The sequence below is a fragment of the Oryzias latipes genome, chromosome 7, assembly GCF_053564925.1.
Source record: "Oryzias latipes strain Hd-rR chromosome 7, Olatipes_Hd-rR_3.1".
NCBI lineage: Eukaryota > Metazoa > Chordata > Actinopteri > Beloniformes > Adrianichthyidae > Oryzias > Oryzias latipes.
In genome coordinates, this window is record NC_136243.1 from 9,071,031 (window position 1) to 9,085,308 (window position 14,278).

Below are 14,278 nucleotides of genomic sequence, written 5' to 3' on the forward strand. Positions count from 1 at the left end.
CAAAAAGCTATATCTCATGTTGAAGCCACTGTTTCCAAAGTCTCCTCTACATGGGCGTGGTCATCGGTGCTGAGGTAAATAGCCCCGCCCTTAATCCCCCCTTTCTTCTTTTGTTTTTTAATCTCATCCTGTCCAACAGCTGAGCAAGTAGATCAGAGCTGAAGGCCTCTTCTGTTGGACAGATTTTACTGTTACAAAAAGGGTTTATGGATCTTCAGACAGAGTGTATATTTGTAAAAACCCCTTTTGTATTTGAGGCTAAGCTTTATTCAAAATAAATATATTTAAATGCATTACCTGTTGGACCGGACTGACTTGATCCTCTCCTTTTGATGAAGATAGCGGTGTCTCGGCAGCATAAATCTTCACCACTGCTACAAAAAAACATGTCCACCAATATCGGAAATGTCCGCCATATTGTTTTGAGCCAGATGTCAACCCGGACGAGGAAAGTGAAAAACCTCCAAATGGTTCCTGAGTGCAGCTGTTTATGCAGCTCACCGCTCCTCCATGGGATAGATCGAATGTGGAGAAGATCTCACACACCTAGGTGCGTGACACATAATGGGACTTGAACTTTGAGTTCAATTTTAAAGTTTAAAGTTTAATTTTATAATACTGCGGCAAACAACAAAATCCAACTTCGGACGCACTTAAAATATCTATGTATTTTTCAAAGTGCCGATATCTAATCTTCTCTTTTTCGGCACCCGAGCTGTGCACGCTGGGCGGGGCAGATCAGGGAGTTTGCACATGCGCTCTTGGGCAGTTCTGACATCAAAAGCTCTTTAATTTAAACCACGCATCTTTGTTACAGTTTGAATGACAGCGATTTAAAAGGAGTAATACTCAGAAATGCAAAAATGAAATTATTTTTTATGACATGCGTTCTCTTTGATAAGAAAAATGTCACAAGTACATGTCCAAAACTAAAATAAATAGTGTATTTCCATCAGAGGGGCACTTTAAGAACTTTACCTCTGAACAGCAACCAGACACTTTGGTGCAGCAGAAAATAAGGAAATGTGCTTTAAGCTCATTCTGATAATAATCCACTACATCCACTTTTTAATCCTTTTCACTCTTTCCATGTCTTTGTCTAGAGCAGCTGGTGAGCGTTACTCTGTTCTCAGTTTACATTACTGTCATTTTAAATTGGCATAGACAGAAGATATTTCCACAGTTCTTTTCTTTCTGTCCTCCTCCCTGATCTCCTCGTCCTCCTGGTTGTCCTACAGAGGAGTTAGTGTTGTATTGATCAGCTGCTTTCATCAACATACTGAATGAATGACACACAGATTCAGACTCACCTGTGTGATGGAGAAATGCTGAGTTTCTACTGGAGGTCCTGAAAAACATGACAAAGAACATTTTACAGAAAGCGGGATGGAAGAAATAAAAATAAAACATAAAATGACAAGAAAGAAAATGTATATATCATGTTTTTTTCATTATATGACACTTCTCTTTATGTCTAAAACTATAAATAATAACATTTTTCCTTTATAAAGATGTGATATGAGTTTGTAATTGTGTTATCATGAATGTCAAGCTGTTCACACTGAAACACTGTTCTAATTACACTAAAGGTGTGTTTACATCAACAACAGCCTCTCACACAGATCTGATATCACCTCCACTTTAAACCACAACAGACAAAGACATTTTCATCATCAGTTGATCAAGACTGAAAGAAAATTCCCTGAAAGCCACAATAAGAAAGAAGTGCTGTTTTTTTCTGAGTAAATATTAAACAAAAAAATGAGAAAAGTTTAGACTATTCTGCTGTTTGCACATCTCCTACTTCCTTTTCTGTCTTAGAGGAAAAGTCTTTGTTAATCTGGAGTGCAATGAGGTTTTTCTCACCTTTTATACACACTTCCTCTGTCTGCATGATTTCCTTCATTATCAAAATATTAATTATATTTCATTACAAAATATTAATCATTAATTCGATTGATAACATTTATGTAGGGCTGCATGGTGGAACAGCAGGCGCTCCTGCCTCACAGCAAGAAGGCCCCGGTGTAGGTACCATAACCGTTCGGCCTGGAACTACCGTTCGGGGTCCTATTGACTGAAGGTAACATCACACTACTACGGTAACCCCACTTGGACAAACTACGTAGAATGGAGATCTGCTCGGGCTCTGCATATTTTAATTTCACATTCCATTTTGTTTAAGTTATTATCCCTCATAAATTGTGTCTGACAATATTCTTTGTAATTTTTATAAAAAGATTTTTGCCACAATCCGCTTGTTATTCCAGTTTAAGTTCAGCCATTATGGCTGAAAATGTTGTTAGCACGGCTAAATGTTGCGCTTCCGGGTCCGATCTGCCAATAATAAAGCACTGGGCACAGGGATTATAAAACTATAAGCAAACATGCATTCAATAATAATCATAACAATAATAAAGGCACATTTAGAAGACAATGTCACTCTACAACGGAGCTCTGTTTGTTTACAACAGATTTCGTAATATTTTCTTCTATGGTAGTATCGTACTTTGTCCAGACCAATCTCTATCTGACACGTCATCGGACCAACAGACAGCCAATCACATAATGTGACGTCAGCATTAGTCCCAGGACCCCGAACGGATGTTCCAGGCCGAACGGTTGTGGTACCTTCACCGGTTCAAGTCCTGGCTGGGGGACCTGAAACAGAACATCAACGGTGGACCTTTCTGTGTCGAGTTTGCATGTTCTCCCCGAGCATGGGTTTTTTCCACAGTCTCCAGCTTCCTGCCACTGTCCAAAAACATGCTTCATAGGTCAACTGGCAACTCTAAGTGTCCATGAGAGTGAATGGGTGTGTGTGATATGTGGCCCTGTGAAAGACTGGTGACCTGTCCAGTAGCAATTTCTGGCATGTTTTTTTTTTCTGTTTTCTCAGCTTAGTGATGGCTCCTTTCACCTGCATGGAGAGCTCATTTGACTGCATGTTGTCTGTTCACAGCAAAATCTTCAAAATGCAAGCACGAGTCCTCTAATTCAGTGGTCCCCGACCCCCGGTCATTTGGTACCGTGCCGCACAGAAAGAATAAATAACTTGCATTACTTCCGTTTTATTTATTTCGGAATCTGAAATATGTTTTATTTTGAAAAATTGTCAGATTCTCTAGTACATCAGTCTATTCAGGGCTTCAGGGCTGTAAGTTTTTCCTTACCGCGAAGGGGGGTCTAAGGGCAGGGATGCCAGTATAGCTTAGTCAGTTTGTTAGTTCATTTTAGTATTTTCCTATTGAACTTTTTGTATTCGTGATCCTTTTGAGTTCATGTTTTACTTCAAAGCCCATCAAGACGACTGTTATTGTGATTTTGGGCTATACAAATAAATTGAATTGAATTGCTCATTCCGTCGATCGCGATCGACCGGTCGATCTTCAAGGACATGAGGGTAGATCACAGGCAAGCAAAGATTTAAAAAAAAATGTACTTCTACAAAACCCACCAGCCAATCAACATCCTCACTGAGAAGAACGGGACTTGATCGACATGCAGAACGGCCAATCAGACATCTTCTAATACATACGCCACTGAAAATGGGTGCTTAAACAACATTTTCCGGACAACCAGTGTTTTTTGAAGCCGCCCCCGCGTCTGTCCCCCTGCTATCAGCTTTGCGGTTCTCAACCAATAAATAGGTTAAGGTTAATAGATTAAGGAAGCGTTTTTTTTTTTGCGCGGCACACGCTTCGTACAGAGCCAGCAGTGCCTTTGAAATGCCATGCTCCCCCTATTGCACAGTTTACAACAGAGCATGACATACAATAGTAGCTGCTCTCTGTCTTCTTTGTAACAAAACACCATCTGTTAATACTAAAGTATTTTTGTGTAATCTTACTGTGTATTTTTTAATCATCAGTACGTAAACAAAAAAGGCCCAGCAAGGAGACAAAAGAGGAGCCTTCAACTTCTAAAAAAATAGGGCTATATTTAATAGACAGTACTTTTTTTCTGCACCATGAGTGTGTGGGAAAGGGAGAGGATGATGAACCCTGTGTGATGTCAACTGTTAAGCGTGTCAAAATAAAAGCATAGGGTTCATCTTATCACGTATTTGATCCTCCATCATCCTAGTGTTGCTACAATAATCATCCGCCTATATTTGAAAGACCGGTCCATGAAAGTTTGTGTGACGTCATACCGGTCCGTGGCAGGAAAAAGGTTGGGGACCACTGCTCTAATCAACTCCAGGCCTTTTATCTGCTTCACTCATAATGACATAACAAGGGTTTTGCCCACACCTGCCCATGCAATAGCATGGAAGTCAATTGTCCAATTAGTTACAAGCCCATGAAATGAAGGGATTGTGTTTAAAAAAATGCTTTAGTTTTTCACATTTTTATGCAATCTTTTTGTTCAACCCATGGAATAAAAGCTGAAAGTCTGCATTTCAATGGCATCTGAGTTGTTTTATTTAAAATTCAATGTGGTGATGTACAGAAACAAAATTAGAAGGAATGTGTCTCTGTCCAAATATTTATGGTCCTGACTAGCTGCCAGATCTGGACTTTTTCCTTGGCCCTATAGACCTGGAGTTGGTTAAAGTTAGGATTAAGGTTACAGTAATGGTTAAACTATCAAATGGTTCTGAAGCGCGGCTGTTTCTGCTGCTCAACGCTCCTCCATGGGATGAATCAAATGTGGAGAACACATTTCACACACTTAGGTACGTGACAATTTTAAATACGTGCAGCCAACAACAAAATCCAGCCTTCAGCGGGCAATGCAGCAATGTGCATCTTGGCTGCACGTATTATGCGTGGCCAACATTTGATTTGATTTGATTTGAAATGGTTTATTTCAAGCAATTATGTAGAAATAATACACAAAAGCAATATAATCATCAGTTATACATTAATACAGTAACTAATCAAACTTAGGATATTTAGACATATTAAGAAATATTGCTTGAAAGGGAGTGGAAGGAAACAAACTTATATAATCCCACCCCGTTATACTATAACCATTTTATTACATGATTTATCAATATCCGGTTCCAAGCTTTTATCAGACAGAATTAAGAAACACAAGGTATCAATAAAGCACATGCCAAAGATGAATTACTTAAGTATTAAATTTCATCAAGTATCAAAAGTTAAAAACATGTACAAAATTATGCTACATTAGATTTACATTACATTAACATGAATTTCCATAACTTCTTTTGCTAGTCGCATGTACATTTTTTTGGTATTTTTTTATGTTGAGTCAGGCTTTGTTGACAGCCTTGCTGTGAACATGAACAATAATATACATAAACTATAAATTAATTGAAAAGAACTCAATGAAAGTCTAACTTTCATAAAGTAAATTTTTTTGTGTTTTTTTTTTTTTTTTATTCAGTCTAATTCTAAAAAAGTACAAAGGAATTCTGTTAACGTGATTAAACATCAATAAAATAAAGGATTATAATAAATTGGGTTTAAATTAAGTCCAAATTTAAAATAAAATCGGATTTACAATAAACACATGGCTAATTTTTTTTAGACCAAATAAAACATGTGAGTTCACCTTTACTGTTTTTGGATCTCCTGTTCTTGAAGAAAATCATCAAAGCAGCTGAAGATATGAAGAGAACTCCTATCAGAACCAGACGTACAAGCAGCTGCAGTCCTAAAGAACCTGACAACAGAAAAACTGTTTTACACTCAAATATGAAACACAAGACACATTTGAATAGAAAAATGTTTTCACCATTTTGGGGATCTAACTCGATGTTTGTGAAGACATTGTTGAAGTTTCCTTTTGACTGAAATAAATCTTCGTCTTTTTTTAACTCACATTTGAACCAACTTAGTCTGACTTTGAGTTTAGTGATCGTCACATCTGGAATAAACGATTCAAGAAATCAATATTGATATTTATCTTCCACTCTGTTCATCTCTGTGTCTATGAGAATGTTTCCTTCCTCACATGTTTCTGCAACATGTTCTCACCCCAGCTCATCATTTATAGACGCATTTAGGGACCCCCCTCTGTAACACACATTGATGCTTTGGGTGAGCCCAACATATCGTTCTTCAACATGCTGCCTAAGAAATAAGGATTTTTATTGATCCGCATACAGTTTGAAAGCAGCACTTGGTGCTTTTACTTGCTTTTACTTAAAATATCCTACGCTTTAGTTGGTACATGAAACAGAAATTGAATTGATTGATAATATAAATGAATTATCAGCGATTCAGTTGGTAACAAGGAACTGAGTTCAATTTATTTGACCTAATTCCGTATGTCTATCCAACTCAATAATTGTTTATACAGCTCAAATTTATATATTTATCTAACTAAATGTCATTTTACTACAATTCAAGCCAATGTTTCTTCATCTTATATTTTTTGTACTGCTTGAACTCTCATTTGTCTAAGTTTGAGGCCGCAGATATTCTCATTTTTGTATTGTTAAATGAATGATGCAGTGCTGATTTGCAATATTTGACATATACATAGTTATCATGACTCTGAGTCTAACTTCAGTTCGTGCTATAAGTTAAAGCAATAGTGGTGCTAAACAAACTCATCACCCTCTCCATCCCTCTCACTCATGGGGCAGAAAAAATTAAACAAATCCATCCAGACAGCAAGGGGAATGGTATCCTACAATTCCTTGCTCATCCAAGTAAAATAACTGTCTGATAACTATGTGTTATTTTTAAGTTGACTGAACTCAAAACAGTGATTTATCTAAACCGAAGCAAATAATAATCCTTCACCTCCCTGAAACCAACTAACCGTTAACTAAACCTGCTCCAGACCAGGGGCCTCATTTATAAACGTTGTGTACGCACAAAAGAAGGCGTACGCCACTCTCTACGCAATAATTGATATTTATGAAAAGCAAACTTGACGGGAAAATGTGCGGTCCTTCACGCAAGCTCTGACCCAGGCCTACGCACAAAAACGGGTGAAATGACAAACGGCGACACCGTCTGCAGATGGAAGAAACACGTGAAAGTGAAAGTGAAAATGACAATACTGCCTCTCATAAATAACATGAAGACTTCACAAAGCAAGTCTTACAATATACAGCCTACATGAAGACCCGTTTGATCAATCAGCAGTCAAACAAACAAAAAAAATCAAATGAAAATTACATCAGAAATTCAAATGAACACATATTTGCAAAAATCAAAGTGAAATATGTTCTGCAATATTGGCAAGTTTAGCAATTCATTCTCATAAATAATTTAGTCAACAGAACAAAATAATGTACAAAACTGATATTCTCGTCAATACGTCCGTCTGGCGGAGCAGATATAAGTTCAATTAGATTGATAGACAGACAGACAGATTAATTGTCCACTGGGGAAAGTTGTTTTCATAGTAAAACATTTCTTCATAAGCTACGGAATTATGGTATTCATGCATATGCCTTTAGTTTGTTTTATTTTTGATAAAACAATGTATGTTGTATGTCTCGACCATTCAGAAAGCAACAAGAAATTACATTTGAGCTGAACACTTTCCCATTTCCACGTCGATTATTACCAACATCTGTAGCTTGTCAGATGTAATTAAATGGAGGAAAATAAAATGCCCCATCACAATGAGTAATGACGCACAATGGCTGATCTTGCGCTCTTAGAAGATGGCAATTGGAAGAATTCGAAGTGAATGCATCCGCCTGGGTCACCACTCCACTTAATAGGGATTTCCCAATAATTGCCGCCAGTCTCTCATCAAGAGGGGTCAGTTCCGGTGTCCCCGTTCCCCCAACCGTGGCAGACACACTCTGGCGATGGAGCGCTATACATTTTTTTGCCTCGACTTTGATGTCCGACCATTTCTTTTTTATTTCGGCGACGGTCCGAGGTTGTGAGGCTACAGCATTTACAGCGTCTGCCACGGTTTGCCACACAAGTGCCTTTTTGGGATTAGTATTGCCCACACTGTGCCCTCCAAACAACACTTTTCTCCTCTTTTCCACCTCGCCAACGATGACTTCTACTTCACATTGAGTGAAGTTACGTTTTTTTTTATTTCCTATCTGTGCTTGCCATAATTTCGCAATCAATGAATATTAACTTGTGGGCGTTTCACGGACTATTTATGGGCAACTATGGCCGTGTCATGAGGCCGCAAAAGCTGCGCTACATTTAGAATTGATTGTGATTTATTAAGGGAAAAATCCGTAGGATGTGCGTGCGCACGGTTTTATAAATCCAAATATTTCTGTGCGTACGCACGTCCTATGTTTCATCCGTTCGCCACTTCTAAGGCAAATCCTACGCAAAGTTTTATAAATGAGGTCCCAGGTTATTTTCAGAGCATGAGTTGCTATGGCAACTTGGCATACCCTGAGACATACCTCCTTTTTTGGATCTAAAATCTGAGCTTCCTTAGCCTCAAACTTGCCGAAGTAAATAACATAAGCTGCTTTTTGGAATACCCCCCACAGCTCCAACTCAAAACACAACTGCTCCTCAGCCTCCTGCTCTGCTCCCTCTGCATGCCTGCCCCCCTGGTTGAGGCCTCCTCTGACTTGATCAGCACCTGGCAGGTGCTGGTCAAGATTATTGGTCACACCTGCCAGGTGAACAGAATGACAGGCGATGCAGCAAAGCAGCAACAGCAAGACACAACAAGGGTGTTTGTACTATGGGGGGGCAGTTAAAATTGGCGGGTGAGAGGACATCTCCTGATTACTCACAGTCATGTTCAATCACCCTCCCCACCAAGCAGCCCTAAATGACTAAGGTGCAGTTAAAATTGGTGGGTAAGGGCGCTAAAAGGACATCTGCTGCTTGCTGCCAGTGATGTCCAAGCACCCCCCCCCCCCCCCCCTTACCAAGGGCCCTACATGTCTAAGGTGCAATTAAAATTAAGGAAGGGTATTTCATACGGCAACCAAGGGAAGGGGACCACTGCCAAGTAGTTTCTCCCCCCAAGGTGCATCGCAGGCTGACCCCCCCCCACACACATACACAGACACACAATCACCCAAATAAGAGATTATATAACTTAGAGGGTAAGAAGTCAGGGACAGTTTATAGACTTTCCCCCTCTGGTCAAACAGCCCCCCCCCCCCCCCAGCATAGGGCTCAGGTCCCCTCGGCCCAGAGATCCTATCCGACCCCCCCAGGCCCCACACCACCCACCCCACACAGAGAGAGAGAGGACCCACAAAGCGCCACCACCTCCCGGAGCAAGCCTAGGCACCGCCTCTGGAAGCTCTGGTCAGGCCTCGATGGGACCAAGGCAGTCGACCAGCCAGGGAGACCGCTGATTGCCTCAGTGGAGATCCCAACCGATCAAACCAGGTGCAGATTGGCAGCCCATCCAGCACCGTGGGACACCCCCCCCCCCCCCCCCTGGGCAGGGCCTCCCGCATTTTGGCATAATATTGTTCATTTTATTATATTTTTGAAACAAATTCTTTTTTAAAGAGTAAAACCTCCTTCTTTGAATATGCTTTTTCTAAAAGGTTGAGTGTTACAATATTGACAATAATGTTTAATATTCTTGTACCTGTGGGGTATTCCAGAGAGCCTGTTTAAACAACCCTGCCTTTAAGCCTGAACTCTGGCTGAAATCCGCCTGAACTTGCTTACTCTCGGTATGTCGGTTCCAAAAGACCAGATATGAGTTAGCGTAATTATGCTCGACTTGGTAACCCTGGGTCTATGCACGTGCACGGCAAGTACATAAATACATAAAGACATTCTCAATGGATCGCAGATTTCCAGAGTCACCATGGAAGCGTGTGGAGGAAAACAAGAGAGTTTTATACTTCAGTGGCACGGAGTCAGAGATTTTAATGACGGCGTATAAAGATTATGCATCCATCTAAAAAGTAACACAAAAGAAAGAGTTTCTGCTTGGAGTAAAGTAACGGACAAAATAAAGCATGAGTTTCTGATCTTATTTCCAATTACATTGTGACGCATTTATATATATAAATGATCCAACTTTGCCAACTTAAATGAATTACATCTATTGGTAACATGTAATTGAGTAAAATTTATTCAACCTTATTTCTTACATCGATCCAATTTAATAATTATTTTTAAAAGTGAAATTCACATATTTATCTAACTAAATGTCATATTACTCCAATTCAATTAAATGTTTTCCCATCTTAATTTATAACACTTCTTCAACTCTCTTAGTTTGATCCTGCAGATATACTCATTTTTATATCAATAAAATCAAAGAAACAATATGGATTTGTAGCATTGCATCTTTTACCATTTCTCCTCTCCCTGCCTCTCACTCATTGTGCAGAAAGAATTAAACATAACAGGACAAAATAACTAGACAATACACAGTAAAATAGCTACAACTAAACACATTTTGACAAAACCCACACTTACACTTAAATCCGTCCAGACAGGCAAAGGGAATGGTATCCCACAATCCCTTGTGGTGCCGATCTAACAGCAGCACCAAAGTTACACCTACTTAATTGAATTAATTTGAATGAAAGTAAAATAACTGTCTGATAACGTGTTATTTTTAAGTTGACTTCACTAAAAAAAAAAAAAGATTTATCTTAACTGTAGTAAATAATGAAGTTAGATCAAAGTAAAAAGGTTTATCTTTCCAACATCCATATGTGGTCTTATCACCCTCTAACGGTGGAAAAAGTATTATCTGAGCTTCTTCATCCACTAAATCATCTTCAAATGGACACGCCATGCTGTTTCACCTCTCTGAAAACAAACTAAGCTTCAACTAAACCTGCTCCAGACCAGGTTATGTTCAGAGCATGAGTTGCCGTGGGAACTTGACCTACCCTGAAACATACCTCCATTTCTGGAACTGAAACCTGAGGTTTTCCGCTTCCTTAGCCTCAAATTTACCGTGGGAGCTAGCATAACCTGCTTTCTGGAATACCCCCCTGATCTTGTGTTTTAATTTTTTGGCTTGATGTGACAATGATGTCGAGTTTAAACTCCTTGTTATTGTTATTGTTTTGGTTTTTGTTGTTATTTCAATGGTGATCTGTGTTGTTAGAGAAAGTTCTACAGTCCTGCTAAAAGCTGAAGTTACTAAAGCTGTGAACAATCAAAGCAGTGAGTCAGCACTTTATTCTTTTTTTTTCTTTAGTTTTTTATGGAGAACAGTTAGAGTTTTTAAAGCAGAACTAATTTAAAAAACTGCATTATGAATGAGAAAAAATACATTAATTTTCACAGATAAATATTTTTATGATTTTGAGGATCAAACTCACCTTCTGTAATGATTATTTTGAAGTTGTCTTTTGAAATTGGACTCCAGTCTTTTTGTAATTCACATGTGTATAAACCTGAGTCTGACTTTGTGAGTTTAGTGATCGTCACGTGTAGAACACTTGATTTAAGATATCGATATTCATATTTAATGCTGTATCTTCCTCTCTGATCTTCATCTCTATATGTGTCTATGAGAATGTTGCCTTCACATGTTTCCTTACAGAGCAGCTTCCTGCTCCCTGTGAATGTAAGATTACATCCAACAGTGATGTCTTCTCCTTCACGTTTTGTGTAGATCTTGATTTCTGCATCAACAAGAGAGTCTCTGTCGTGCACAGCTGCTGAAAAGAGGAAGAGTTACAGTTAATGTCTTCCTGTAACACTGAACAGGTGATGCATTTGAGGAAATCCACAGAAACATCTAAATTTTAGACATGTCATTAATCTTTTCGACTCAAAAAGATTAAATCACAAGATTTTAACTTACATTTCAGATGTGAAAATTATTAGAAAAGGTTTTTTAAAAACATCCTTTTAAGTCAATTTGAATAAAACGATTTAATATTTCGGGGAAATGGGCACTATAAGAAAGATCAGGAGGGTATTCCAGAAAGCATGTTTAAGCTACCCGGACTTTAACCCTGAACTCTGGCTGAAATCCACCTGAACTTGCTTACTCTGGCTATGTCGGTTCCAAAAGACGGGTTATGAGTTAGCGTAATTACGCTCGACTTGGTATACCTAATGCACGTGCACAGCAAGTACATGAAGACATTCTCAAAGGATCGCCAATGTCCAGAGTCACCATGGAAACGCGTGGTGAAAAAAAAGAGCACTATAAGTAATACTGCTGCATCATCAGCAAAAGAAAGAGTTTCTGTTTGGAGAAAATCTGATCTTATTTCCAATTACATTGTGATGTATATATATATATACACAAATGATAAAACTTAAATGAATTGATTCAATTGGTAACAAGCAATTGAGTTAAATTTATTCAACCTAATTTCTTATGTCTATCCAACTCAATTATTGTTTTTACAACTCAAATTAACATATTTACCATTTATTTATCTAACTAAATGTCATATTACTACAATTGGATTTTTTTTTTTTTTCCATTTTAATTTATTTTACTTCTTAAACTCTCATATGTCTAAGTTAGAGCCTGGAGATTTTAGGTTTTTATAAAAATAAAATAAAATGATACAGTGTGGATTTACAGTATACAACATACTTTTCATTGTCATGACTATGTCTGTAACTTCACTGCTTATACTGTACTGTTGCAGTAGTGGTGCTAAATAACCTTATAATCCTCTACCTCCCTCTTATTCATGGTACAAAAAGAATTAAACACAACAGGATAAAGTAACTCTGCAAAACGTGAAACAGCTACAACTAAACACATTTATACAAAAATCTGCACTTCCACAGGGCAAAAAAAAACAGCTAAACAACTAAACACATTTGGTCAAAAGCCCACACCTAAACCCAAATCCATCCAGACAGGCAAAGGGAATGGTATCCCACGATTCCTTGCGGTGCCATGCTAATATCACAATAGTTACACCTACTTAATTGAATGAATTTAAATCAAAGAAAAATGACTGTCTGATAACTACGTGTTATTTTTAAGTTGACTTGACTAAAAAAATTTCCAACATCCATGTGGTCTTATCACCCTCTCACGGTGGAAAATGTATTATCTGAGCTTCTTCATCCACTAAATCATCTTCAAATGGACACGCCATGCTGCTTCACCTCTCTGAAAACAAACTAAGCTTCAACTAAACCTGCTCCAGACCAGGTTATGTTCAGAGCATGAGTTGCTATGGCAACTTGACATATCCTGAAACATACCTCCATTTTTGGAACCGAAAGCTGAGGTTATCAACTTCCTTAGCCTCAACCTTACCGTAGCAGCTGGCATAACCTGCTTTTTAGAATACACCCTGTTGTTTTTAAACCCTGAACATCAAGTTGAATCCCAAAGATGAAGATCATGAAACAGAAACAACTGCAGAAAGACTGAAATAGTTCAGTTTAGTCTGTTCAATAAAGGACTAAACTGCAGCACTAAGAATGAAAATGAGTGAAAGAAATCAATGAACTCACTCAGGAAGAGACAACAGATCAGACTCCGACAGACTCTCATGCTGCCTGATGGAGAATGATGGAGCTTTCCTTCTTTTACTGCTAAAACAGGAACTTCTCTGTTTCCTTAAAGCTGAAGCTCCTCCTCCAATTACAAGACTCATCTGTCATTATTCTTGCTCTCAGTAGATTACCTCCAATTTTACTTTATGACTGACTGTTGATAATCTACACTGAACAAAAGTATAAATGCTACAATATTTTTTGCTCTGATATTTTTTCATATGTTCATATGTTCTCCTTTGCATCCATCCCACCTCACAGATGTGCTATACCAAGTTGATGATTACACAGCATGATTATTGCACAGACTGCCCTCAATATAAAGGCCACCCTAAAACCTGCTGTTTTATTTTATTGGGAGGGTCTGGGATTCAGAAAACTGGTTAGTATCTGGTGTGACCGTCATCTGCCTCATGCAGTGCAACACATCTCCTTCACATAAAGTTGATCAGGTGTGGATTGTGCCCCGCGGATGTTGGTATATTCATTTTTAATGGCTGTGCAAGTTCGCTGGATGTTGCAGGAACCGAAACACGCTGTTGTAAATGCTGAACTAGAGCGAACTAGAGAGTGCTGGCCAACCAAAGGCTGCTGTCTTGTTCAGGGTGTATCCTAGTTTGCCCAAAGGCATCTGGGTAAGCTCAAGTAACTATGACCCCAAAAGGGATTCAGTGGACATGACGTCCATGACTGTTCAAGTTACAGAAAACATGGGCGCTCCTCCTCCTTCTTTTCACATTCCACCATCCATTTTAGAAGAACATAAACACTCACCTGAGCACAGGGGTTGGCTCACCTTTGCACTAATAGTTTGCATGATTGAATGAATGAAAGATTTCACACTAGTTGGTTTAAAGGCATAGGTATGCGTTCGTGAACACTATCTGTTTTGTGTGCATGTTGACATGTGGACATTTTTGCGGCTAGCAGGTGTG

At 38.7% G+C, this 14,278-nt stretch overlaps 1 protein-coding gene across 1 annotated transcript; it reads right to left on the reverse strand.

Annotated features, from left to right (window-relative positions):
* Positions 1 to 761: 761 nt before the first annotated feature.
* On the reverse strand, positions 762 to 13,454 carry LOC105354457 (uncharacterized). Its single transcript, XM_078950149.1, has 5 exons — positions 13,302 to 13,454; positions 11,183 to 11,524; positions 5,524 to 5,634; positions 1,311 to 1,348; positions 762 to 1,232 (listed from the first exon to the last, which is right to left on the reverse strand). Exons 1-5 carry the CDS (start codon positions 13,339 to 13,341, stop codon positions 1,146 to 1,148), a joined length of 618 nt encoding a protein of 205 aa, XP_078806275.1. The 5' UTR covers positions 13,342 to 13,454; the 3' UTR covers positions 762 to 1,145.
* Between the last annotated feature and the right edge of the window lie 824 nt (positions 13,455 to 14,278).